The sequence below is a fragment of the Stegostoma tigrinum genome, chromosome 14 (genome assembly GCF_030684315.1).
Source record: "Stegostoma tigrinum isolate sSteTig4 chromosome 14, sSteTig4.hap1, whole genome shotgun sequence".
Taxonomy (NCBI): domain Eukaryota; kingdom Metazoa; phylum Chordata; class Chondrichthyes; order Orectolobiformes; family Stegostomatidae; genus Stegostoma; species Stegostoma tigrinum.
In genome coordinates this window covers 19,837,002-19,862,322 of record NC_081367.1, presented here as the reverse complement: position 1 = coordinate 19,862,322, position 25,321 = coordinate 19,837,002, and the positions used below count along the sequence as shown (strand labels likewise).

Genomic DNA, 25,321 nt, shown 5'->3' with positions numbered 1-25,321 from the left:
CACCACTCTTTTCCCCCCCCCCTCCCCCACACAATAAGAAACAAATGAACAGAGAACTAGTTTCAGTGGTGTTGGTTAACAGGTAAATATTGACCAGGGTGCAGGTAGAATTGTTGTTGTAATGTCCTGGAATCTTTTTATGTCCATCTGAGGAGATATACAGGACCTGAGTTTAATGTTTCATCCTCGGAATGATACCTCCATCAGGGCTGCAAATCTAGCCAAGTACTAGAGTGCATGGACCGTGTATGGAATGAAAAATGTCATGCCAAGACCTGTGGCTGAGCTATTTAACTCTGTGATAACTGTGCAGTCCTCCACTTCCCAGGCCCTGAGCAAGTTATTGAACTTCCTTGATGATTAACACAGTGCATTGAGATACCAGTAAAATATTACACCTATTCGAGAGCTAGACAACGGGAAACGTTCTGTTCTTTCCAGGTGGTGGACATCATGCGAGTGAACGTGGACAAAGTCCTTGAGCGAGATCAGAAGCTATCAGAGCTCGATGATCGTGCAGATGCTCTCCAAGCTGGGGCATCACAATTTGAAACAAGTGCTGCTAAGCTGAAGAGGAAGTATTGGTGGAAAAACTGCAAGGTAAGAATGTTTGTTTGTTTTTGTTTGTTCGTTTGTTCAGAATATAATATACTCTAAAACTGAGCAATGCCCAGAAGCAAAATGTAAAGAACTCAACATCAATGGGCTATATATCTCTCTTATTTTCTATATAACAGAAGGTTGAAAGTGTACAAATATTTGATATTATATTAAACTGTCCAACAGTATCTTTAATTCTATAATACCTGGCCTACCGGCAAAAATAGACCATACACTGCAACAGTGTAATGTAATGGATGATATTGCATTTACGTGCAAACACATGAATTAGGAACAGCAGTAGGTAGTATACTTCGCCAATCGGGAAGATCATGGTCGATCTAATTACTCCAAACTTCTTCTCCACCGCCACACTCAGTCCATCCTCCGTGCCTCTGGAACAACCCCCTTCCCCCACCATGGAACCATACATCCCTCATTTGTCAGAAGTGTAGTTAGCACTACCTTAAAAATATTCAAAGTTTCTGCTTTCACCATCTTTTGTCAAAAAGAGGTCCAACATCTGGAAAAACACAAGCCACAAGAAATTTTCTGTTCCTGGTGATGGCAAGGGATAACAGGGTTATTTGATCTTGGACGCTGCATCAATTAAATGTTGGGCAGGGAGGCCTATTCAGGACTTTTTCAACTTGCCAGCAATGAAAGCCTTTGATCAATTAATAGCCATTTAACTTTCCACCTCCGCCATCACTTGGCTCTCCAGGTAGCCGGAAAGCTAGCTAATTTCAGACTGCCAAGTGAGGTTGGTGGAAACTGCCCCTGTCTGAAGACAGTCAGAGGTACAAATGAGAGGCAAGGATGTTGCCTATAAAGGCCATTCCTGTTTTTGCTTCTGACCCTGGTTCTCCTAACCACCTAAAACTGGCAATGGAATGGAAAAATGATTTCATACCTCACCACAGAATTCCCAAATGAGTGGACCTCGACTGGCAGACTTTGCACCCCTGAAGTTGTTGGCCTCTGTTTGGCCAGCAGTTTCTGGTAACTCATTATCAGGGTGAGTTGGTTGCCTGTCAATCCTTTTATGTACTGCTAGGTGGGCAACTGGGTGAGTAATCTTGCTGGGCTCCTTTGGCTGTACCATCATCCAACATATTTAAAAACTAAGGGAAACTTCTGTCCCAAAATGTCAGTTTTTCAAGCATGACATGTAAACTTCTAAATTTTGTTACAGCCCTAAATTTGTCCATTAAATAATATGTAAAATTTTGAATGTGATCAAAATGTTTAGCATTGTTAGGCTTAATATGGTGAATAAGATTTATTTCTTTAAAATTTTTCACAGTTTATGAACTCAATTTCAAAGAGTAGAATATAATATTAAAGTAATAAATCTTTTTAAATGTCAAGACTAGCTTTAATTCTGTTATAATAACGCTACTTCAGAACTGAATGTGTTCATTTTTGATCCCCCTGTTGTGGGAAAGACATTGTGAAACTTGGAGTTCAGAAAAGATTTATAAGGTTGTTGCCAAGGTTGGAGAGTCTGAGCTGTAGGGAGAGGCTGAATAGGATAGGGCTATTTTCCCCTAGTGTCGGAGGCGGAGGAGTGACCTTATAAAAGTTTATAAACCCATGAGGAGCATAGATAAGGTGAATAGCCAAGGTTTTCTCCCCGGAGAGAGGAGTCCAAAACTAGATAGCATAGGTTTAAGGTGAGAGGGGAAAGACTTTTAAAGGGGCCTAAGGGGCAAATCTTTCACACACTTGGTGCGTGTATGGAAAGTACTGCCAGAGTAAGTGGTGAAGGTTGGTACAGTTACAACAATTAAAAGGCATCTGCTTTGGTACATGAATAAGAAGGGTTTAGAGGGATGTGGGCCAAACGCTGGCAAATGTGACTAGCTTAATCATGGATATTTGGTTGACATGAACAAGTTGACCTTGTTTCCGCGCTGTACATCTCTCTAACTCTATTTATTTGTTAAGTAGTCAGTTTAGATTTTTTTGTGATATGTTCTTAATTTAAAACAAAATACTATTTATGATGTCTTTGTAACTGGGAAAATGTTACCATTTTTGGTAAAAATTTTCCATTCTTTCTTTCCACTCACTCATTTTTACCGTTAGTAATGCAACACGTTTTTCTTAAAACCAGTTAACTTAGATGTTTTGTCACTGGGGTTCCACTGTCCAATGCCAGTGGGCTGATGTTAATTTTAGAAAAACATGACCTTCAAGTGGCTGAAGTAACGGCAAGGATTTGTTTTTTTTCTGCTAATGTAATGTCAGCAATGTGAACGTAGATAATCAACGTAATGTCATGGATATGATTAGGTCAAACCTCTTCTGCAAATTGAAGTCAAGTGATCACTGCTATAATAAGAATCACCATCTTTCTAGAGCCGTGGAGTATTGTGACACAATTTGTAGCTGCAGTTAAATCTGTGCAAAATACAGGCTAGTAAGAGTGTGCGTGGACTTTCGTATACACAGATTATCGGAAAAACACACAATAAGTGTTGATTTCAACAAAATAATCTGGTCACAGCATAGTAAGTACAAAGATCTAATGTGATCAGAGATAATGGGAACTGCAGATGCTGGCGAATCCAAGATATTAAAATGTGAGGCTGGATGAACACAGCAGGCCAAGCAGCATCTTGGGAGCACAAAAGCTGACGTTTCGGGCCTAGACCCTTCATCAGAAAAAGGTTTTCTGTGATGTCTAGGCCCGAAACGTCAGCTTTTGTGCTCCTAAGATGTTTCTGGGCCTGCTGTGTTCGTCCAGCCCCATGCTTTGTTAACAAAGATCTAATGTATTGGTTTTGAAAGGAGGAGTGTAAGCAATTTAAATTTTGTGACAGTTGTGGCTACAACCAAATTAATATCCATAGCAAATAACGTTTGCTAACCAGGCTAACGTTTTCACACAGAAGGTGATTTTGCACATGGTACGAACTGCCAGAGGAAGTGGTAGATGCAGGTACAGATGCAATATTTAAGATGTTTGGACAGGTACATGAATAGAAAAGACTTATTGGGATGTGAGCCACACACTTGCAAATGGGACAAGTTTTAGTTCGGGAAACTTGGCTGGCATTGGAGAGTGAGACCAAAGTCTGTTTCTGTGCTATATGACTCAATGACTCTCAGATCACGATTGTCAGTCTTGCTATTTTTCCTGATCCAACGTTGTGTACTTGTGAAGGAATTTGACATGAATGAGTATTTATAATAGACCATATTCTAAAAATTTGTACAAATTTTGGATGCTAATTGTGAACACACTTCTTCCCTATAAGTTTTTTGCTTCCTATTATATCATTGTACCAACTTTGTTTCCCCACTAGAAATTGTTTCCAAAACTTGTGACACTAATTCCAGCCATCTCTTAGTGGCACTGGTATGCTACTTCTTACTGTACTACAGAGAAGCTACTGTGCTTGAACCAGTACACTTTCTACTTCCCAAGCTGTTCAAAGGATTGGTATTCAGCCATCAATAGTAATGAGCCAGAATTGCAATAACCAGCAAATGGTTAGTCTTTTCTCATGGGTTTAATTTGAATAATCATTCGCAAAACTTCCTGCTATAAGTCGGAGATCTAAATTACACTGTGCAACATGAGATCGGGGATCTGTGAGATCAAGGAAAACAACTGGACCTCCTTAATCAGTTAGATTGAAAAATTGTCAATGGCAAAAACAGGGTCTAAACCAGGGAATGCAAACTATAACACTGAGATCAATTGTATATCTGGCTGAGAAAATTAATTGAATTTAGGCACAATAAGAAATAGGAATAAAAGTTAGCTATTCAGCCCTTCAATAGGATAATGGCAGATTCGAGATTCCTCATGTCCACTTTCCTGCCCTTTTTCCCATAAGCCTTGATTCCCTTACTGATCAAAAATCTATCCATCTCAGCTTTAAATATACACAAGGACTCACCCGCCACAGTTCTTTGTTGCAAGAAGTTCCAAAGACCTAAAAACCTCCAAAAGAAATTCCTCCTCATCTCAGTCTTAAATTGGCAGCCCTTTATTTGAAAAGTATGCTTTCTGCTCCAAGGCTCTACCATGAGAGTCTAGATGGCACGGTGGCTCAGTGGTCAGCAGTGCTAGGTACCCAGGTTCAAGTCCAGCTTTGGACACATGTCTATGTGGAGTTTGCACATTCTCTCTGGTTTCCTACCCCAGTCCAAAGATATGCAGGTTAGGCGGACTGGCCATGTTGTATTATCCATAGCTTCCAGGGATATGCAGGCTAGGTAGATTAGCCATGGAAAGTGGGGGGGATGAGTCTAAGTGGGGCTCTTGTCTGAGGTTCAGTGCAGAATTGATGATTGAGTGGAAACATCCTCACAGCATTTACTCTGTCAAGCCCCTTAAGAATCCAATATGTTTGAATGAATAGGACCACCATGTCTGAACCCATCATAATGCCATTCTCTTGTTTCTAAACTCCAGTGAGCAAAGTACTTCAGTTTAGCCTTCGCTCCCTAGACAATACCTCCACACCAGGGGTCATCCTCAGAACATTCTGAGCTCCATGCTAAATACGGGTCCAACACAGCTCACTAGTACTCCAGATGTGATCTCGTCAGCACCTTGTACAGTTGTACTTCTCCGCCCTTACACTCCAATTCATTTGAAATAAGGACCACTATTCCATTAGCCTTCCTGATTATCTGCTGCAACTGTAAGCTAGCTTTTTGTGGTTTTGTGCACAAGTACCCCTAAGCCCTTTATGTTGCTGATTTTTCCATTTCAAATAATAAAACTTTTAAATACAGTTTATGAACATTTTTAAAACCTCCAACAACAATTGGAATCTTAAAAGCATTGACCCATGTTTGTAACAGTTATTAATCAACGATTCTTGTTTGCTTCAATTAAGAATTATCGTGCAAATAGGAAAAGAACTTGGTGGACTAGGTGAAAATTACTCTTTGCATGGCAAGTTTAGTTCATCTCCATGACTTTAGTTCAAAAACTTAGTTGTTTGACACATTTGAATGATAGCCAAATAGTGAGATGCTGCTTTCATACAGTTCATGCAGAGCAGTGCATCTTGGACAGCAACTCACTGTGTATTTCATGCTTCACTATGTATCTTTAATCACCTGAGTTGTTGTGTAATTATCATAAGACTATGGTAAGCATTATTAGCCCCATTACTATTTTGATATTAAATTGCACCCTATTATAATGTCATTATTATTTAAATATTAGTACATATGACTTTAGAATTAGAACTGACTGCTTTCTGTCATCGTCCAACTGTCCTTGACACCTAACTCTGCTTTCACCTGAAGAATTCTTCACTTGGTTTACGTTGCAGAATGGCTAGTAAGTAAATTTAAATCTGAAAATGTCAGAAACATGTAGCTGCTCGTACAGCATCTGGTGGAGAAAGAGTTACAATTTCAGCTGAAAACACTTTCAAAGCATTCAAACTCAAGTTTTGTAGACAAGATATGTGATTACAATTAAAGTTGGACACCTTCTAAAGGCTTTTGAAAAATATATACTCTTTCTTCTTTCAAAGAATCCCTGCAATGCAGAAACAGGCCATTCAGCCCATCAAGCCCTCACCAACCCTCTGAAGATCATCCCACCCAGATCCTGTATTTCACCTAGCCTGCACATCCCTGGACAATTTAGCATGGCCAATCCACCTAATCTGCACATCTTTGGACTGTGGGAGGAATCCAGAGCACTTGGAGGAAACCCATGCAGACAGAATGCACAATCTCCACAGAGAGCGCAAGGGTGGAATTGGCCCCAGATCCGTAGCTCTGAGGCAGCAGTGCTGACCATTGAGCCACCGCCACCCTGAGTACTGGCAATGTAGAACATGTTGCTACACGGAGTATTGAGGTGAATAGCATAGATGCACTTAAGATAAGCACAAGGAGAAATGACTAGAAGTGTATAGTGATCGAGTTTGCTAGAGATTGATTTGTAAGACACCAGTGTGTAGCACAAACACCCAGCCTAAATCGGTTGTGCCAAATGGCCTGTTTGTTTTTGTTTGCAGGTGTAACAGTGTAGTATATATGAAACTGAAGTCCACAAAAAGTGGCAATGAACAGATACACATCTTCTATTCTTGTGAGCATTTCTGTATTAACCAACACTTAGTACTCTGTAGTATTAATGTGAACATTATTCTTGTAACTACTGTACCTTAAGTTTTTTATGTCCTATATATCACTATAATTGAAGATTGACAAAATGTATTTGGAAAATAACTAAATTAACCAAATCTTACTTTATAACATTATACCGGAGTCATACTGCTAACCTTATTTTTCTGTTGTCATACTTCCAGATGATGATTATACTTGGAGCAATTTGTGCATTCATTATCATCGTTATCATAAGTAAGTACATTTAATTGGGATACATGATGATTCTGCTCCAGCTGCCTTGGTTTATAGTTTTAACTCCAGTTAAGAAAAATACTCCATTGGCATTTAAAAGAATGAGAGAATCGGAGATGTCTAAGCAGGATAGAATACAAGAGGGTGTTCCCTTTGGAGATTTTAAAACTGGGGGAAACAGCTTTACAAATAAGGGGCCTCCTTTTAAATATGGAGAAGTGGAGAAATTCCTTCTCTGCGGGCCACTGATAAATTACAGACTGCATTCAAAAGATTTTTGATCCAGAAGAGAGTCCAGGGTTATTGAAAGTAGGCAGAAAAATGGAGTGAAGGCAACAAGCAGATCACTGATCTTATTGAATAGTAGAGCAGGCATTATCCTGCTCCCATTTTTAAAAATCATCTCTCCTCTGCCACTCTATTCACTTTGAGCTTTATCTGAGTGAATGGTGGCTAAATGGGAAGCTCTCATTCTAGAGAATTAGTTGATTCCCATCCTTGACTTCCAATTGAAGCTGTCTGTCCTTTCTGAAGGTTCATTTGCCATTTTAGCTTTAGTGGCCAGATGGAGTTCATTACAGTAGCAGCAAAATCTTGTCATTGTGACAAGAAAATCCATGCCAGGATGGCGTGGAAAGAGCTGGGAACGATGCTGGGATTTCTACCTCTATTCCTATGTTGGAATGTGGTATTCTTTAAGGGCATGGATGAAGCTTATAGCTCAAGTCTGCAGTCAGCAATTCCAACCCAGCAACGCTATTTTGCGGGTGATTAACGTCAGAATCTGAACCATGGGAGAACCTTGTTCTGGAGTCAGGAAACAATTGACAGGTGCAGGTTTAAAATTTTGTTGTGACCTCTTACTGTAGGGGTGGTTGATATGGCTTTATTAATAAAGGCTCGCCAGTAAACTGACTGACATGTTTCCCCCCACAGTTCACGACGACTCGGAACTGGGTGGTGGGGTGGGGTTTTAAAAAAAAAACAGCAGTCTAAAGGAGCACGCCCATCTCCATGAAAGGTAATGGGGACTCTGAAATCACCACTTCCAACGTGGAGATGTTGGTATCAGGATTATAACCCATCCCTGGTCCTAAAGTCTTCAAGATATGACATGATGAAAGGGGCGGGAATCCCAGAATCTGTGCTTGCTGAAGTCTCCTGGCCCAACACAGCTTTGCCTTTGTTTTGGGATGGTAAAGTGCACCCTCTATTTTTCAACTCCCTTTTTAAGGTAATATTGTTTCAGAACTCAATCTTTTCCCAGGATACTTGTTCTCTGATTTTCAGTGCTTCTTTTTGGCTCTCTTTCAGTTTATTTCTGCACCTGAGGAGAAAGGTCCGACTGAAGATGCAGCTCAGCTTTGTTCTCGTCAGCCATATCTTCTCCAGTGTCAGATATTATTATTTATTAATCTCTGCTTATAACCATGGTTGTTTTTATTTTGTCTTTAAGCTACCCGAATTATTCAAAAGGGTACATTGATCGATATCTAAATCTGAATAACAATTTAACCAGCTATTTACTGCCGAATAGTTATGTATGTAGCTTCATGTCTTAAACATTCCTAGATGAAACTAGCACAATATAGTTTGGCCTTCAATAGTTGGATCATGTTTCTGAATATATCTCTGACCTTTTTCTGAGTTGTCCGGTCATTTGGAGGTAACTGTCTGAAATGCCTGAAGCCTTAAAAACCACCAAAACAAAATCCCAGACTTAAATTGTACAATATAAAATCACGAGAAGTTTGTAATATCTTTGGATCTGAAGATAACATTTCTAGATTTAAAATGACTCCATTGTTACATTGCAGGTTTTACACACTGATACAAAATCAAAAATTAAGGCTCAGTGTTAGCACTATGAGCCTAACAACATCTGAGTGATAATGTTAAGCAGACTATTCCATGTTTGGAGCAGTCTCATATATCAGATAAAATAAGTCACTGAAACTTTAAATGATAAAAGTATAACAAGGTCAACTTTAGGCTAAGTAAGGGTAATTGCATGACCATAACCTTCAGCACGCAACAAACGGATTTTTTTTTTGTTTAGGATATGTGAACATTTTGTGGGTTTAGGGATTACATCAAACAGTAACTGGTTTCTCAGTAGAAATCTATCCCAAATTGTCTGTAGTCAGTACACCATGTGGAATGTATCAAACTTCTAACAAGGCACACCCAGTTCCAAAAATCCTTTTGGAGAAAGGAGAAAATAATGATCCAAATTGTACATTCCAGAAGTTTGACTACAAATGCTGCCTTCACAATCGGAGCAGAGACATCCTTGAATTTTTGTGACAACAATCACAACCAATTTATTTTCAGTCTATTATCACTTCGAAGCTGCCCAAATCCAAAATTCAAACTCTCATTTAAGACTGAAATCACATAAATTGGGCACAGGGAATATTTAAGGTGCAGTAATTTCTTCTAATCGTTTGTATTCCTTTTTATCCCCAGTACAACATTCTGACGGATTAAGGTCAGCTGCTTTTTCCACCCATCTTGTCCTTTGTTATCATTTTAGGATTTAAACCAGGACTGACAGATGTCAATCTGCACATTAGGTCAGTGATAGTGAAGTTACTAATCTACCGCCCATCTACAGCATAATGTAGACATTTTTTTGTGTATTGGCCCCTCCAATACCAATTCCTGTCACAATATAGTAAAAAAGGCACTAGTACCGAGAAGCATCCAAGTAATGAACAAGTGTTTTTGGCCATTTTATCCAGACTGATCCATCATAGACAGAGTTGATGCCCGTAAAATGCTATGAATGATGTGGGCATCTGTCTGTATCATGTTCACGACCCAAACCAAGGACTTAATAGGTTCAGTTCTACATGTGACAAACTCAGCCTGGACTTTAGTCTCCCCTAATCCTAGTGATTTTTGTATAAAATGAGAGGCAACGCTGTATTTGAAATCTCTGAAGTCTCCAGAATTATGTTATATTTATCTTGTACTGCCCAGTCATCAGTCACTTTTCCAAATAGAACTTGGGTGGTGGGAAAAAAATAAGTAAGTAGACACATTGCTTGTTCTAACTTGGTATAAGTGGAATATATTTGTTATCTGTGGCCGACCCATTCATTTAGATCATTTATGGGTTGTTTGCCAAATGGTATGGGTGTCACTCACGTTTTCTCTTCACAAACCTGTAGAAGCCTATCTTCTAAGCACAAGGAACTCTGAGCTATTTGTGACCAGGCAGAGTTATTTAACAAAAGATTTGATTTTTGACCAGATTATTGTACATCATGGCATACCAATGCAAGAAAAATAGATTGATTTTTGACATGATTTCTTCAACATAGAAAGTTGTGCATTGAATGGGCCACAATATAAATACCATCCAACTCTTGACTGGAATCTGACTCTAAATAACTTGCAGAACCCTGAAGTTTTCATTTATTTTTAATGGAGCATTTCAATTTTAAGTTGTCTTTCACTGATTTAGAACTGATACTTCCACACTTGCACATGCTTTCCATATGTTGTCTTTTAGTTTATAATCTCTCCATTGAGGGTCTTATTCAAAGGTCTTAACTTTGTGGATCCCCTGTTCACTGAAATTATCTTGTGTAATAGTCAGAGTGGATTGCATAATCTATTTTTAAAATATTGGGCTATTAAGTGTTTATCTCCTCCTTCTGTAATTGTGTATATATGGCGTAATCTGTAATATGCTATCCTCTGAAACCATGAAAGGCGAAGTGCAGAATTCATGCATCCCTATTTGCTAAATGTGTTGTGAGTAGTTTGATCGTAAACTGATTTTGAAAGCTTTGTGTATATTTCCATGCCGTACATGCATTCCTGCAGTATCCCATGAAAGTAAAATAATATAGCGTTACAGCTTTACCTTTCATCCATCTCCACTCCTTATTCCCATACGCACCGATCACAGTCAGTGGAAGGAGTCAGTTGATTGGTCTTGAACTCTGCTTCTGCCAATACCACCAGTTGGAAATACTCATGGGAATCTGTACAGTTTGCAACTCTCCCATCATCATGTTGTCCCTGTTTTCCTCTCGCTGTGAAAGTGTTCAGCCTCACTTCCTACCTGTCCCCTCAGTGTTACGACCCATTGGAAACTGTGTAAACACCCTGAAGGAAAACTGTAAACCCTTCCATCTGTTTGTGGTGCAGCAACTTGGCAGTGAGCCACTGTGGCCACCTTGTCTTATGACTTCTGATAGTTGATGAAGGTAGTCACAGCAGTTGAAACACTGTTTGCAAAGCAGTCAGAAGTCTGGTCCGTTTTAAAATGAAGGTCCACTTAAACAAAATTTGAAAAAGTCATTTTCTTTTTAAAGCTTTCTGGTGATTCACTAAGCAATTTAATGCTTGTTAACTAAACCGTACAATTGTCAATAGGATCCAATCGCAGAGGACACAGTGAGAGTTTCACGACCCAAGCTTCAAAGTTAGTCTTTCCATGAATAAAATGTTTGACAAATATGCTTCAGAATTGTATTTTTCCAAATTTTTGAGAATACAAGGATACCTAACTATTTCACAGGCCTAATCACTGACAGAACTATTAAGCTTACTATTTTTAAGTTTGGATGTTTGAACGGATTTGGTCTCAGCACTGTAAAGTGAGTATGGTCTTCAACAGCCTCGTCCTCCGACTTGTTCTAATTTATTTGTGAATGGCTCTTGGGTAACATTTAGCCACACTAAAATTACAGTACTCTTTCTGAGTTCAAGTACTGCAGTCAATTTTTTAAAAAGCCATTTCCTTGTTCAAAAAAATAAATGAAGTGGAAGGAGTATTGAGGGGTCAGTAGGGGGGCATCGTACACTTTGGTTTCAACCAAAGTGTTTTTAAAAACAAAGTGTGAGACTTTGAAATATGATATTCATGTGTTCACATGAAATTTCTGTTCACTTTATTTAAGAAAAGTACTAACCTAATTAAAATAATCAGGCAGCACATTTTCACACCATTCCTGCCACTGAGCCTAGCTTGCCTCGCCTCATTCTATTAAGCCCTGGTTATCTTCACGTTGATCTTCAGTTCTCCTAACTCCTTCACACCACCATTCAGCTCTCTTGTAGGCCCTGATCCTCTCTCCCCTCTGAGTACTTGTTTATGCCTTCCCTTTTTTGGGTTTCTCCCTTTTCAGATTCCTGGCCTTCTCTACAACTTCCTCCTCATTTCTTCCTGACTCTCACCTAACCCCTTCCTGGACTCCAGTATTCCCAGAATGCATCAATTTCATTAAGGAAACAGGAAATGCAAAATTGCACATACCACCACATAACTGGAAGTATTATAATTCCTACTCGGAAGTAAATATGGAATGGCTATTGATAACGTTGTTGATCTGCATCCTTAATGATGACACAATAGCTGGGCCTACATCACACTATTGCTCTAGGTTTAGATTTAGTTAAATTAAGCTTTTAGAATTTTGGTTATTATTAGCTGTTAGGGTTAGTTGTTAGAGGCTTGTGTTTAATTACAACACTTGGGGTTGGGGATTAACTTTAGGGTTTGGGGACAAAATATCAGGGTTGCAATTAAGGCATAGATGTTCAGATTAAAGTTGGAAGTTAGTAGTTAGCATTAGAGCTGGGGTCAGCACCAGGGTTAGAGAAACAAATGGAAATGTGATGTCAGTAGACATGCTCAGAAGAATAGCACTTGGGACTGACCTTAGATAACAGGACACCTGAAATATTAACTTAGTCTGGATTAATATAAGGTGAAATTTGTATAAATCTCCCTTTGATTTCTATTGTCAAAAACAGTTCAGCCACAGAAAATTTCAACAGTTCTTTTGGAGGGGAAAGAAACAGAAGCTTCCTGTAAGTTTTTGATTTTTTAAAAAATTGCACAAGGCATATTTTGTTGTGTCTTGAAAGGTAGTGGAACAGAGTTCAATGGAAACGTGTTGGAGAAGGAAACTAAAAATGCAGGAAATGGGTTGATCAGTACCTAAAAACAAAAATGACATATTAATGTAGGCAGGACCTTGCGTTAGAGCAGAAGTTTCAATTTTTTTCTTCAGACCTCCAGGATTTCTTTATCTCAGTAAAAATACCAGAATTGAACAAACATTCTGGCTGAAAATAAATGGGCACCTACAATGCTGTTGTTAATTTTCTATAATGGTTTTGGAATATTGTTATACCACAGTTTAGAAAACTTGTAATGTTTTATATCTTTTTGCTCTCAAGGACATTCCAATGAATCTGTGTAGGTTTTTTTTCTTTAACGTCTTGTAGTACTTTATACCTTTTAACCTGTAAGAGCCAATACTGTATTTTGTAAGTGCTTAACCTGGAGGTGTGTGCATTTCCGTCCCTGTCCTACCTAACAGCACCACCACCCCACTAAACAAATTGTTGGGAATTGCATGGAAATGTTGCATTAGGTATTTACCAATTTGATGTTGCAATGATGAACTTGTTAACACTGAGTTTGTATTCTGTGTGCGTGAGTGTGTGTGCGTGTTTATTTAATTCGATGAATGCAATTCCATGTTATGTATGTGCAACATTGATGTAATTGTCTTGGCAAATAAACCTTTTGTTTTAAAAAAAATTAGTTGGCGTCCTTCACTTGCTTTCAAAGGTTACCCCCTCAGAAGAACCACAAGATTTGATTTTGCAATGTTGAGATTGTTAACATCGAGTCTGTCTTTTGCAAGGTTCATACCTAAACATGATTAGCATCAAAACATTAAACAACGTAGTAAGAAAATTGAATGGCAAGGAGCACAGAACAAATATGTAAATGTTTTGTTTGAATTTTGCCATTCGGAATTTTTATTATGTGGCCTGCTAATCAAGGCATGGCCTCAATCACTAAGATACAGAAGGTAATGCTGATGTAAATTGCTGACTCTATATTTTTGAGGTAGTGAAAGTTAAAATACTATAATTAGGGTCAATCTAGAATTTATCTCAGCCTTTAAGTTCTGCTAATTTTGAGGCTGTGTATAAATAGATGTCAGTACTTTATGGAACACAATGTAATAAGGATTAAGTATCCATATTTAATATAATACATAACCTTTGTTTTCAGAGTGCTTTTCACTATTTCACTCAAAAGGAAAATCTCAACTGAGAAGAGTTAGACACATTTGCTGGCAAGATACTTCAGAGTATTTAACTTTTTTTTGCTCTGAAAAACTGAGAATTATCAGTAATGTGCACTTTATACATTCAGTTGATTTAACCTGCTCTTGTTGCCCACTTCACCCACCATCAGAGTACCTTCAGAAGCTTTTATTTCTGTCATTTTACCATGTCCTATTTCTTCTTTAGAGTTGGTTGGCTCGCTGAGCTGGTGTGTTGTCTTGCAGACATTTTGTTACCAATCATGGCAACGAAACATCTGCGAAACAACAAACCAGCTTGGCGAGCCAACCAACCTCAACACCCACAACCCAAGCTACAGATCTACTCTCCAGTCATCTTCAGGTAATTGTCTCTTGTCTGTATTTTCTCACTGTTGTGATTCTACTTGCTTTTTTTCTGTGTGCCTTTTGTATAAAGTATTGAATGCAACTCTAAAGAATAAATCCATAAAGAAAAAAGGTAAATATTCCTTTACAATGCAGAATTAGAACACACCAAAAAAGAAGAATCTCCAACAAATGCAGGAGAATGATGAGTGGGAGTTGAAATTCTTCAGTATTTTTCCAAAGCCTGTGATCCATTCAAAACCTATGACATGTTTCAGTTTCCAAAACTACCTGCCCACTTACCTCTGATATTGAATAGATAGTGTCTGATCATTATCGATACAGGAAAAATGCTAAATAACAAATCGTAGGTGCATGTCGCATGAAATCAACTCCAATTGGATTTTTAAATTTGTTCCAATAAAGTCATGTAGTTAAATTCCCTTAATTATTTTCTGCCAAAACAAATTGATATACTCCATTACAGAATTGAAATCATTCATCAGGTTTCACAAACATGGGAATAAAGAGGTTTTGATTGGTTGAGATTTATTGTACAATTCACATTACTTAGAGTCTGAGATGTCCATATTTCTGCAATCTGTTTTTGGACAATTATTTAGCAGATTATAAATTGCATACATGTTTTAGCACTAAAGTGCCAATTGTAATCTTGAGTGAGTTCAGTGTTTGGCTGGCAAGCAAGTCTCATACACTTATTGGGGTAAGGGGCCAGGTAATTTTTAATGCAGCAAACACATCACTGGGCCAAAGCTGGCAGCAGTGGGATCATGATTCTCAAGTGCAACTGTGAGTTAGGGTAGAAGCTGGGCTGGCCATCACAAGATGCGAGGAACTGGTCCCTGCCATCAAGAAAGTTCAGGGAGGGAATGCGTGGATGTGAGAATAGTTGCAGAATAGGTGATCTTCAATAGAATCCTTCCAAAACTAAGTATGTGCATTTACCTGGGACAGGAATATTATTGTAGCTTCAATGCTTTCATTTGGGCTATGACCATCACATTTTAATTAAACCCAGACAGATTTTCTATGCTAGAGTGATGCCATGCTGTGAAGTCATCGCAGTAAAAACGGCCTAGCAGAAGGAAATACTATGATAATACATCAGCTTTCCCAAGCGATGGATTTAACCAACACTATTTCTAATTTAAATTGAGACTTTAGTTTCTCCTTTCAGCTAAAACATATTTAGTATCCCTATTATTTTTTAATGTCCCTGATTTATAACTAAATGTCTCCTCTCACTCTCCACTTCAATGCTTCCCTGTACCTCCAGTAGTATGATCAGTTTGCTCATCCTTCCTACAACCCCTAACTCTCTCCCACACAGGAGCAAGAGATTTTCAAACTTCTTAGACAAACTCAATGGCTGAGGCTCCTTCAGCACTACCTCCTGAATCCTTCTACCTACCTCGCTTCGAGTCAGACCCTTGTGTCCCTGGCTACTGACCGAATTTGAGGCAGTTAAACAAGTGGCTGTGACTGCCACCTGAAACTCAGTGTCCAGGTAACTCTCCTTGATGTATTGCAGTGTCTGAAGCGCAAACACCAGCTCATCAACTCTGAACCTGGAATTCCTCAAGCAACAAGCACTTGCTATAAGTATGGTTCTGAATCTTACTATGAACTGCCGCCTTAAACTTTTGTGGTCACGTGGTGGAAGTACATCACTGTTGTTGCTAGGAAAAGCAAATTACTGTTTGGTTGGGTGTTCCATGATTTTGACTTAACAACAATGAAGGAATAATGATACAGTTTTAAACAAGGATTCCATGTGACTTGGAGGCAAATTTGTATGATGATGTTTCCATACACCCACTGTCTTTGTCCCAGTTGAGTCTCGGGTTTGGAATTTGCATTATTGAAATGACAAGTTGCTGCAGTACGTTTTGTAAATCATCTTCATTGCTGCCATTGTGCACTGGTGGTGGAAAGGTGTGATTAGTTGTGTTGGATGGAGTGCGGATTGAGCAAGCCTCTTTGTGTCAATGATATTGAGCTCTTTGAGGGACATTGAAGCTGTATTTATCCTGGTAAGGGATGAGTATTCCAACCTACTTTCCTGATTCCACCTTTTCAACAAAGACACACTGGCCACGGATTATCTAAGTGCTGACTTGCTCTTGTAGCCACAATATTCATGCGACTACGCCATTCAGTTTTTGGTCGATGGTGACCTCCAGGATGTTGATGAAGGAAGTAATAATGTTATTGAGTTTCAAGGGAGGGTATTTAGACATTCTTATTTTGTAGATTGTTATTGCCCGGCACCCGTGAAGAAAATCTTACTTGCGACATGTTAGTTGAAACCTGTGCGCGTAGTATGGGTCTTGCTGCATGTGGACACAGATTACTTCAATAACTGAAGAACAGGAATGTGACTGACATTAACGAGCATGAGACAAACTCCCCACTTCTGTAATATAACCAAAAACTGCAGGAAACACTTTAATACATTGGACAACATCCATAGAGGGGGAAATGTTGATCAGTTTAACTTGATAATCCTTGAGCAGAACTTTGAAAAGGAATCAGGTGCAACAAATTTTAAACAAGTGCAGGGCAGAGATGGCAAAGCCAAAGGAAATGTCTATGAGATATGGGAGAGATTAAATAATAAAGACATTATGGTGCAATGTAGAATAAGATGGTAATAGACAAGTGAAGAAACAAGATGGGTCTAGTGATGTAAATGAAAATAGCATAATTATAAACAACAGCTACCATTCAAGGAAAGGGGCAGAGGTTAGAATCTGAAATTAAACTCCATTTTAGTTGCCAAAGTTAGAAAGTGCCTAACCAAAAGATAATGTACTGTTCTTAGAACACAGTTGCATTGATTCTTCTTAGGTGGTTTGTGATCAACAATGGTATACTACTTCTGCTTCACTTGGTTCTAAGATGGTTGATAAGTCCAGTCATATGCGAGGCACATGCTGAAGGATTGGATGAATGGGAGATCTGTTCACTCCCTACAGCCATCTCGACTTTACCTCTGCACATTTCTGACAAAGTTTCTTAACATGAGTGTTCCTCTACTGAATGAGCCGTTTCCAGTTTGGTCTGTCATAAGCCAGGATCTCCTGTTAATTGATAGAAACATTTGATATCAACGAGGATTCTTTGAGGACGTCCATAAAGGATTGTGGCTGCCTTCCTGGAATCTCAGGTCGCACCCAACAGATGCTTTGTGAACCTGTTTTCAAGAATAGAAATGAGAAATCCCATCCAGTGCAGCTGGTTTCAACTGATAATGATATAAAGCAAAGGTCAAACCCGCCGCTGAGAACTAACACTGAAGACCAAACAGGAGCACCTTGCCCTTTGACCTGTAAAAGGAATGTGAAAGGTGTACTTCAGCAACTTCTATTGGTTAAATAAAACAAATCCCTGATACTCTACACTCAACAAGTAACAATTTATTTATCTAATGCTGAACAAATTAAACTAAAGTATTTACAAACCAAATAAATCCCTTCTAATAATTGACTATTCCCATATAAAACAAGATTCTAATGGTATGCTGTTCCAATAAATACAAATCCCACTTACATAAAATTTATTTTAAAAATTACTCTCAAAATCAAAGCCTGGTTATGTATCTTCCAGAACGTTCTGCATCTTCTTCTTTGTTGCATCTTCTGTCAGCAACGCCTTCTACACTGGTTCTTCAGTCACGAATATTAACTGGCTGTGCCATACATTATCTATCTTCTTTAGATATTCTCTAAGACTTAGAAGAAACTGAGAGTCAGCGAATCTCTCTCGAAAGCTGAAAGGAGTTAACTCTGACAGATGGCAGTTAGCTCTCGTGTCTTTGTCCAACTGCCCCCTTCTTTCACACCCTTGATGATACATCTTTTTTTAACAATCAGTTTGGTCCTATGTTGTCAAACTGATCATATTTAAATAATTGGTTTTTGGTATCTAAGTGCCTGGCTCAAATCGATTGGCTAAATTCAAACTTGTGGTGGTAAAAAAGAAGCTGCTGCTTGGCCAGGTAACTGTGAAGCTTTTTGGATGCTCTCAGTGTACTTGCAAACTTTCAAGCTGCTCACAGACATCACTTTTAAATCTCTAAGCATAGAAAAAGCACATCATCTTTTAAAGGGACCATGCAACGTTTCCCTCCAGCATTTTACAAACACCAAACTCTAACTTCATGCCTCCCGATCACAAGTACTCTACCCAACTTCACAACAATTAGCATCTCTGATATGAACTCAGCACAACAATCAAGACTTGTACAGTGGTGAGAAATCAGAGTTAGTTTTGGGTCCAGGGACCTGTCCTCAGAACTGATGGTAGCTGCCAGACTGGCTACACCTGCTGACCTTTCCAGCAATTTCTGTTTTTTTTTCTGATTTCCAGCATCCACAGTTCTTTTGGTTTTTATTAAGCCTTTTGCAGTGTCTTGAATGGACTGTTGTAAGATGTAGCTTGCATGAGTGAGGCCATGTGACTACAGCAAGCTGTACCGTATTGTATTTCTATTTCAAACATTCCCTTTTTCATACAAAAACTGCAAGAGAAACATGGCATGTATTATAATATACAGAGTTAGCAATTAGGCAAACAATTGTACTCATGCATTAGCAGTTTGTTGTTCTGCTCAGTCTCTGCACATGGCCAAGAATTTGCAAACAAGTTCTATCTGTCCCTGAGCAGATTAAAAATTACTCACTTTTTGATTTCTGTACTGGAGATGTATGGATAGCATCTTCCTGTTACGAACCTGTTCAGGAATGCTCAAACCCAATAGTGAAAAAGATCATGTCCCCTTTAGCAGCATTAAGTGCTGTATTCTGAAGTTTAAATGTCCAGCAGACCTTTGGAAACCAATATAAAAGGGTAAGTATGTTAAGTGACAGAACAAGGTGGGAGGTGCATAAAGCGATCAGGGAATGTTGTCAATGAACTAGATATCAAGACAGTGGAATTTAAATTCATTAGAAAAAAACCTAGAAGTAATTGTTATAGAGGACCACGAAGCTTTTGTCAATGAATAAAAAACTCACCTGGTTCTCTAATGTCCTCTCTGGAAGGAAATCAGCCATCTTTACCTAGTCTGGCCTACATGTGACTCCAGACCCACATGAACGTCGTTGATTCTTAACTGCATTCTGCACATTTAGGGATTGTCAATAAATAGTGGCCTCGCCAGTGATGCCCACATCCCTTGAATGAATGATTATTAAAAATGATGGATGATGAGCTGGGTGCCACATTGGTAAGGGGTTAGGGTTCCAGGTGGCTGAGCAGAGTAGGGTGCCAGATCAGAAAGTGAGGTAGGCTTCAAAGTGGATGAGTGAAGTAGACTTCCAGGTGGGTGAGGGAGGTGGGGCTCAAGATGAGTGAGAGAAGTTGGGTGCCAGGTGGGCGAGAGGAATAGGTGCTAGGTCTGTGAGTGAATTAGGGTTCTAGGTGGGTGAGAAGAGTAGGGTGCAAAGTAAGTGAATGAGTGCTTAGAGTAGGTTCAGAGATCAGGTCAAATTAGAGAGTGAGGGGTATTTGGGTCAATGGAGGAGGGGACTGTTAGTTTGGCATGGCATGGTTGAGTCACGGTTTGTCAGGCCTGACTTGATTTAGTGGATTTAGGTGTTGACTGTATTTGGTTCAGGTCAGGGGCTATACTGTTTGGAACCATAGGGGCAGTACCAGGTCCAGTTAAAAAGTCATGTTGGGGCATGTGGAATGTCAGATCTGGTCGGTGGGATCTGATGGGTTGTGCGGCAAGGGGGCATGGGTGCAGAGCTGAGGTTCGGTCAGAGACTGGTGGTCAGTGACATCCGGTCCAGGGGATTTGGTTTGGGATTACATTTTTTAATTACACAGGAGTTAGAATAGTTTTTAATCATCTAACCTTTCCTCAGTAAGCCTCAGTGAGTGAAAATACATTTGACTTTAAGGGGCTTTATCAAAGATTGTAAATGTAATTAAAAATGAAAGAACTGCAGATGCTGTAAATCACAAACAAAAACAGAAGTTGCCAAAAATGTTCATTAGGTCTGGCAGCATCTCTGAAGAGGAATCAGAATTTATGTTTTAGGCCCGGTGACCCTTTCTCAGAACTTTGTAAATGGCATATTGGGTCATCCACTTCCACTGCATGGGACCAAAGTGACAAATGCTATACACAAGTCCCAAGCTGCCACTTGGATTGACTCTTGTTGAGAATGATGAAGACCTGCACCCTGATTGAATTGCCAATTTTCAACTCTAGAAATGGTTTGACAGTTCCGTCAAAGCAAAATTTGTCTTTGTTCTGTTCACTTCCATGTTGTTACTCATACTTTAGCACCTCTCCTCTCATTTTCTTAGGAATCATGATTCTATTTCCTTCATACAATATATGATCTTGGGCTGTCAGTTGATATCTTTATGTCTATTACACCCTTGTGACCATAACAGTAACTTTGATGCTTTTGGACCATCCTCTCATCACTACTTCTTGCAACACTTGGAGAATTGCATCTTATTAAGTAGTTCACTTGATTTGAGCAAGAGACTCAATGTCAAGTTGCTACTTTGTTAGATCTGGAAGATTTCACACTCTACCACAGCAGCTTCTACATTCTTCATCGGGAGTGCTACCCTCAGCAGGATGTCAACGATATACATTTGTTTCCCCTTCTTGTACGTGAATTTCAAATCCTATCTCAGTAATAAGAGTAACATTCATTGCAAACACATTGGAGCTAATAGAGGATAATACTTTGAACTGGATTATGGCTGATCTCGACTGTCACTTTATCTCTTCCAAGTAGGGGTTGATGAAGACTTTCACAAGCAAGGACAATAGCCAAGCTCATGTTCTTGACTTTCGGCACTTTAATTTGAATTTTTTTTTCCTGTTCAGCTTCAGTTGTCAGGTTAGCTTTGTCTAGTAGTTGCAATGGATTTTTATCATGGTCAGCAACGGCTTTTTCCATTTTATCCCTTCATCCTGAAACCAATAAATCGTCTATAATATCTTCCACTCCAGGAAGGTCACCAACTGTCTCATGCAGTCTGTGTTGAAACAATTCTGGAGCCAATGATATTCCAAATTGCATGTGCAGCTTTATAACTCTCCTGAATGGCATCCAGGATGTAGTTAGAAGGGTGTTACATTCTTCCAGTTTTACTTGCAGTAATCATTCTTTGCATCAAGGATACTGAAGGTTTGTGCCTTTGCAAAATCTGACTAAATTCCTTCAATAATTGGCATGTTGTGGTGAGGTCTCTTCATAACTTGATTTAACCAGTTGCTACTCCATTCTGCAACAGTTTTCACTTCCTTGAATAGTTTCTCCTTTTCCAGCTCTTCAAGCTGGCTTTGAGAGCACTTGGACCTTTCCTCGCATGATGAATTGGTCTTACATTTTCATCTCCTTCAAGATTATATGCTCCAGTAGACACCCTAAATCTGTAATCATGTCATTGTATTCCTCTAACATCTGTTCCATAATAAGTTGTTCAGTATGTTGTAATGTGTTGTGAATCTCTTTAATTATGGTGAAGGTTACCAGGCCAAGCTTCAGACTTGCTTAGGCTGAGGTGAGTGGCTTTGGCTTGCTCTTTGTGATCTGCAATTCCAGATCTTTATTTTCATTTTGTCTTGAGCTTTCTGAATAATCTATCCTCTTGGCACAAGTACAATGCCAATGTATAGGCTCTGCCTTACTTTTTAGGGCTTCATTTTTGACTTAATAATAAACTATTTGGCACAAATCTGTGAAGGTCAAGATGTTGCATAGTGTATTGGTATCTGTCTGACACTTTATGTTGACTTAACATTGTTCCTGCAATCAGTATGCCAATAGTCATAAACTATTTATCTCCTATTGATCTGACTGAACCAACCTATTGTAAATGCTCAATGATTCATCAGAATCCTCAGTTGAAATCTCTCCAGAGCCCATCTTATTATGGTGGGAATTCTAGACAGAATCCAAGATTCTGTTGGTGGGCTGGAGAATGGGAATCTGTATATTAATGAAGCAAGATGAGGCAGTAATGTTAATCTGTTAATTGGCATCTCACTGCTGACAAGTGAGAATCTCCCCTCAACATGCAAGACTTAGTTGGATAATGTGACTTTTTGTTCTCAACATATAGAATGGTCTCAGTCACTATTTCATTCAATTTTCCCAAATTTTTCATTATATGTTGTTCTGGGCTTGGGAAGATTCCGCCCCATATTATGAGTTTGAAAGGTAACTGTTGTGCTATGTTTTTTTTATTGAACTGTTTTATAATATGAATGTTTGCATTGAGAGCCTCATGACAGAGGCCATATCACCACAAAAAGGCAGGGGCACACCAGTGTCATCTGATATTTCTTTCCCATACAACCCCAATGCTGGGCCAAGTGGTTTGGGAGAGGATACTGCTGTTGGAATTCCATTTTTACCACTAGATTTGGATTAGCGTGCAAAGTTTGCACTTTTCTGGATCAGGTAGGAGCATCCAGATCACTGCTGTCTGGTAAACCATGACATTAATCTCAGGTTCGAGACCCCAGACCTCAAATTCTTTTTCCTCAGTTGGCCAAAAACTAAGGTGGATGCTATAATGAATTTTGTCTTCAATTTTGTCTGCTTTCATTGAGAGGAAGCTTTGAAGATATGAAAAGTGATTTATTCCATGATCTCACCATTAATTTTCATTGACTAAGGGAGGTATTATGCCAAAAAAAAATAGGACTTTAATTAAATGCCCAGAAGACTAAGTTCCTTTTCTAACTAGCTGATAGCAATGCACCTAATCCCCTGTGGAGCATTATAAAAGGTGATGGTCATAGTTGTAATGGAGCCCACTATTGACGTTATGATGGAAAGAAAGTAATTGATAAAGCAGCTGAAAACAGTTTGGTCTAGATTTACCCCATAGAACTGGGGGCTCTTTTAGTGTCCCTACCTTTGAGCTATGAGGCCTAGGTTTAAGTGCTACCTGCTCCAAATGTGTCTAATAATATCCCTGAAGAGGTTGATTGCAAAATATCTGTCCTGAAGAATTCTTGCATCTTAATATGCTGCTTTTATGGTTTTGCTGGCTTGTGGAATGACTTATAGTGTTTGACGCATTTGTATTCTGAGATGTTTTATTTTCCTCCACCCCACCGAGACTTGCACCTTCGAACAATAAATGACTGTCCTATTCTTCCTACCAAAATGTATTAACTCACGTATATCTGAGCTGGAATTAATTCACTAATGATTTGCCCATTCTGCAATTATTAATTATTGCATCATTATTCGGAAATTATGCATTATTAACATCCTCTGGCAATTTGCTGTGTTCCTTCTCTGTACCAACTTCTCCTCAACCAGGCCCCTTGCTGTCAGTTTTTAGAAATTTAAAGTTAGAAATTACGCTTTTGATTCTACAGTTAAAAATGCCTTAAATTCCCATTCTCCATTTGCTGTTTTGAAGCTGATACTCCATTTTGCCGCATGTCACTGACGCTACATTTTCTGACCTTATTCATTGTTCCAAATAGGGCGCCTTATCAAAGGATTTTGATAACGCAGACAAATTACTTCCACCTCATAACAATTTCCTATTCTGTCTGTTCACTCTGTTTTTCTATTTCTTTCAGCAAAAGCTCCATTATTTTTCTTTCTACTGATGATGAGTTGACTGGTCTATAATTTCCTGTCATGTTCTGTCCCCCTTCTTAAGTACCATAAATTATTATTATTCCTCTAGCATTACCCCTTTTCCTAATGAACTATATTTTTAAAATATTGCTAATATATTTTACAATTTTCTCACATCATATTCTGGAAATATATTTCTTTACTGAGGTCAGCTCTTTCCTGCCACTATTACACAGGAACAGTGGGGTGATGGACCACTGCAGCCTCACAGCGCCAGGGACCCGGGTTCAATTCCCACCTCGGGTGACTATCTGTGTGGAGTTTACTCATTCTCCTCGTGTCTGCATGGGTTTCCTTCCGGTGCTCCGGTTTCCTCCCACAGTCCAAAGATGTGCAGGCTAGGTGGATCGGCCATGCTAAATTGCCCATAGTGTTCAGAGGTGTGTGTGTCATAGGGGATGGGTCTGGGTGGGATGCTTCAAGGGGCAGTGTGGACTTGTTGGGCCAAAGGACCTGTTTCCACACTGTAGGGAATCTAATCTAACCTCTAACCTAATTCTGGAGCACAAGACTCTGGCATTACAGTCGGAGTCTATAACCATTGCACTATCTTATGTGTTCTGCCATTTCTTGATATCACTTTATCTGATTCAAATTGGATAGAGACTGGTTTTGTTGAAGCTGCAGGTGCATCATGAAGAAGCCAGTATTGATTATCTACTCAAGGTGAAGATGGTTGCAAATCCTTCAGCCTTGTCTTTCACAGTGATAATTTGGCTCCCCCAGAAATCAAAAATAGAAAGGTTTTGTGGAGCTTTATCTTCCAGTTCGTTAATTGCCTACAACCGTTCACAACAAGATGTGCAGTTTTGATATAATTCAATCAGTGTGGAATCACACAGTTATCTCTTTAGTTTGCTGCTTCCACAGGCATGTAGTACTAATTCTTATTGAAAACTAGGAAGACTGAATCTATTGTCTTCAGTCTCAATGCAAATATTTCCTTAGCCAAATTCTCCACCCTGTCCATGACACCTCTCTGAAACGAAGCAGGTTTTACCTGATCCCAAAATAAGCTTACGTTCACATATTCACCAAGTCACAACGACTTCCTATTTCCAACTCTCTGACATCACAGATTCCTTCCTTGCCTCAGTTCATCGACTAACAAAGCGCTAAATGTCTGCAGTTTACTATTTCAACTTTCCCCAGGCTAGCCTCCCAGCTTCCACTCTCCATAAACTCAAGATCATCCAAAACCTTTGTGTTCATGTTCTCACTTGCACAAATTTCATTCATCTATATCCTCTGTGCTTGTTGATCTACTTT

The 25,321-nt window shown here is 39.1% G+C and overlaps 1 protein-coding gene across 1 annotated transcript in view; it reads left to right on the top strand.

The window, feature by feature from the left end:
• The window catches only part of vamp2 (vesicle-associated membrane protein 2), a 118,450-nt gene extending 104,937 nt beyond the window's left edge, over positions 1 to 13,513 (top strand). The window contains exons 3-5 of the mRNA XM_048542275.2: positions 442 to 600; positions 6,900 to 6,951; positions 8,266 to 13,513. Coding sequence (XP_048398232.1) covers positions 442 to 600; positions 6,900 to 6,951; positions 8,266 to 8,282 — 228 coding nt within the window. The 3' untranslated portion in view covers positions 8,283 to 13,513. The remainder of the gene's footprint in view (positions 1 to 441; positions 601 to 6,899; positions 6,952 to 8,265) is intronic.
• The last annotated feature ends 11,808 nt before the right edge of the window (positions 13,514 to 25,321 follow it).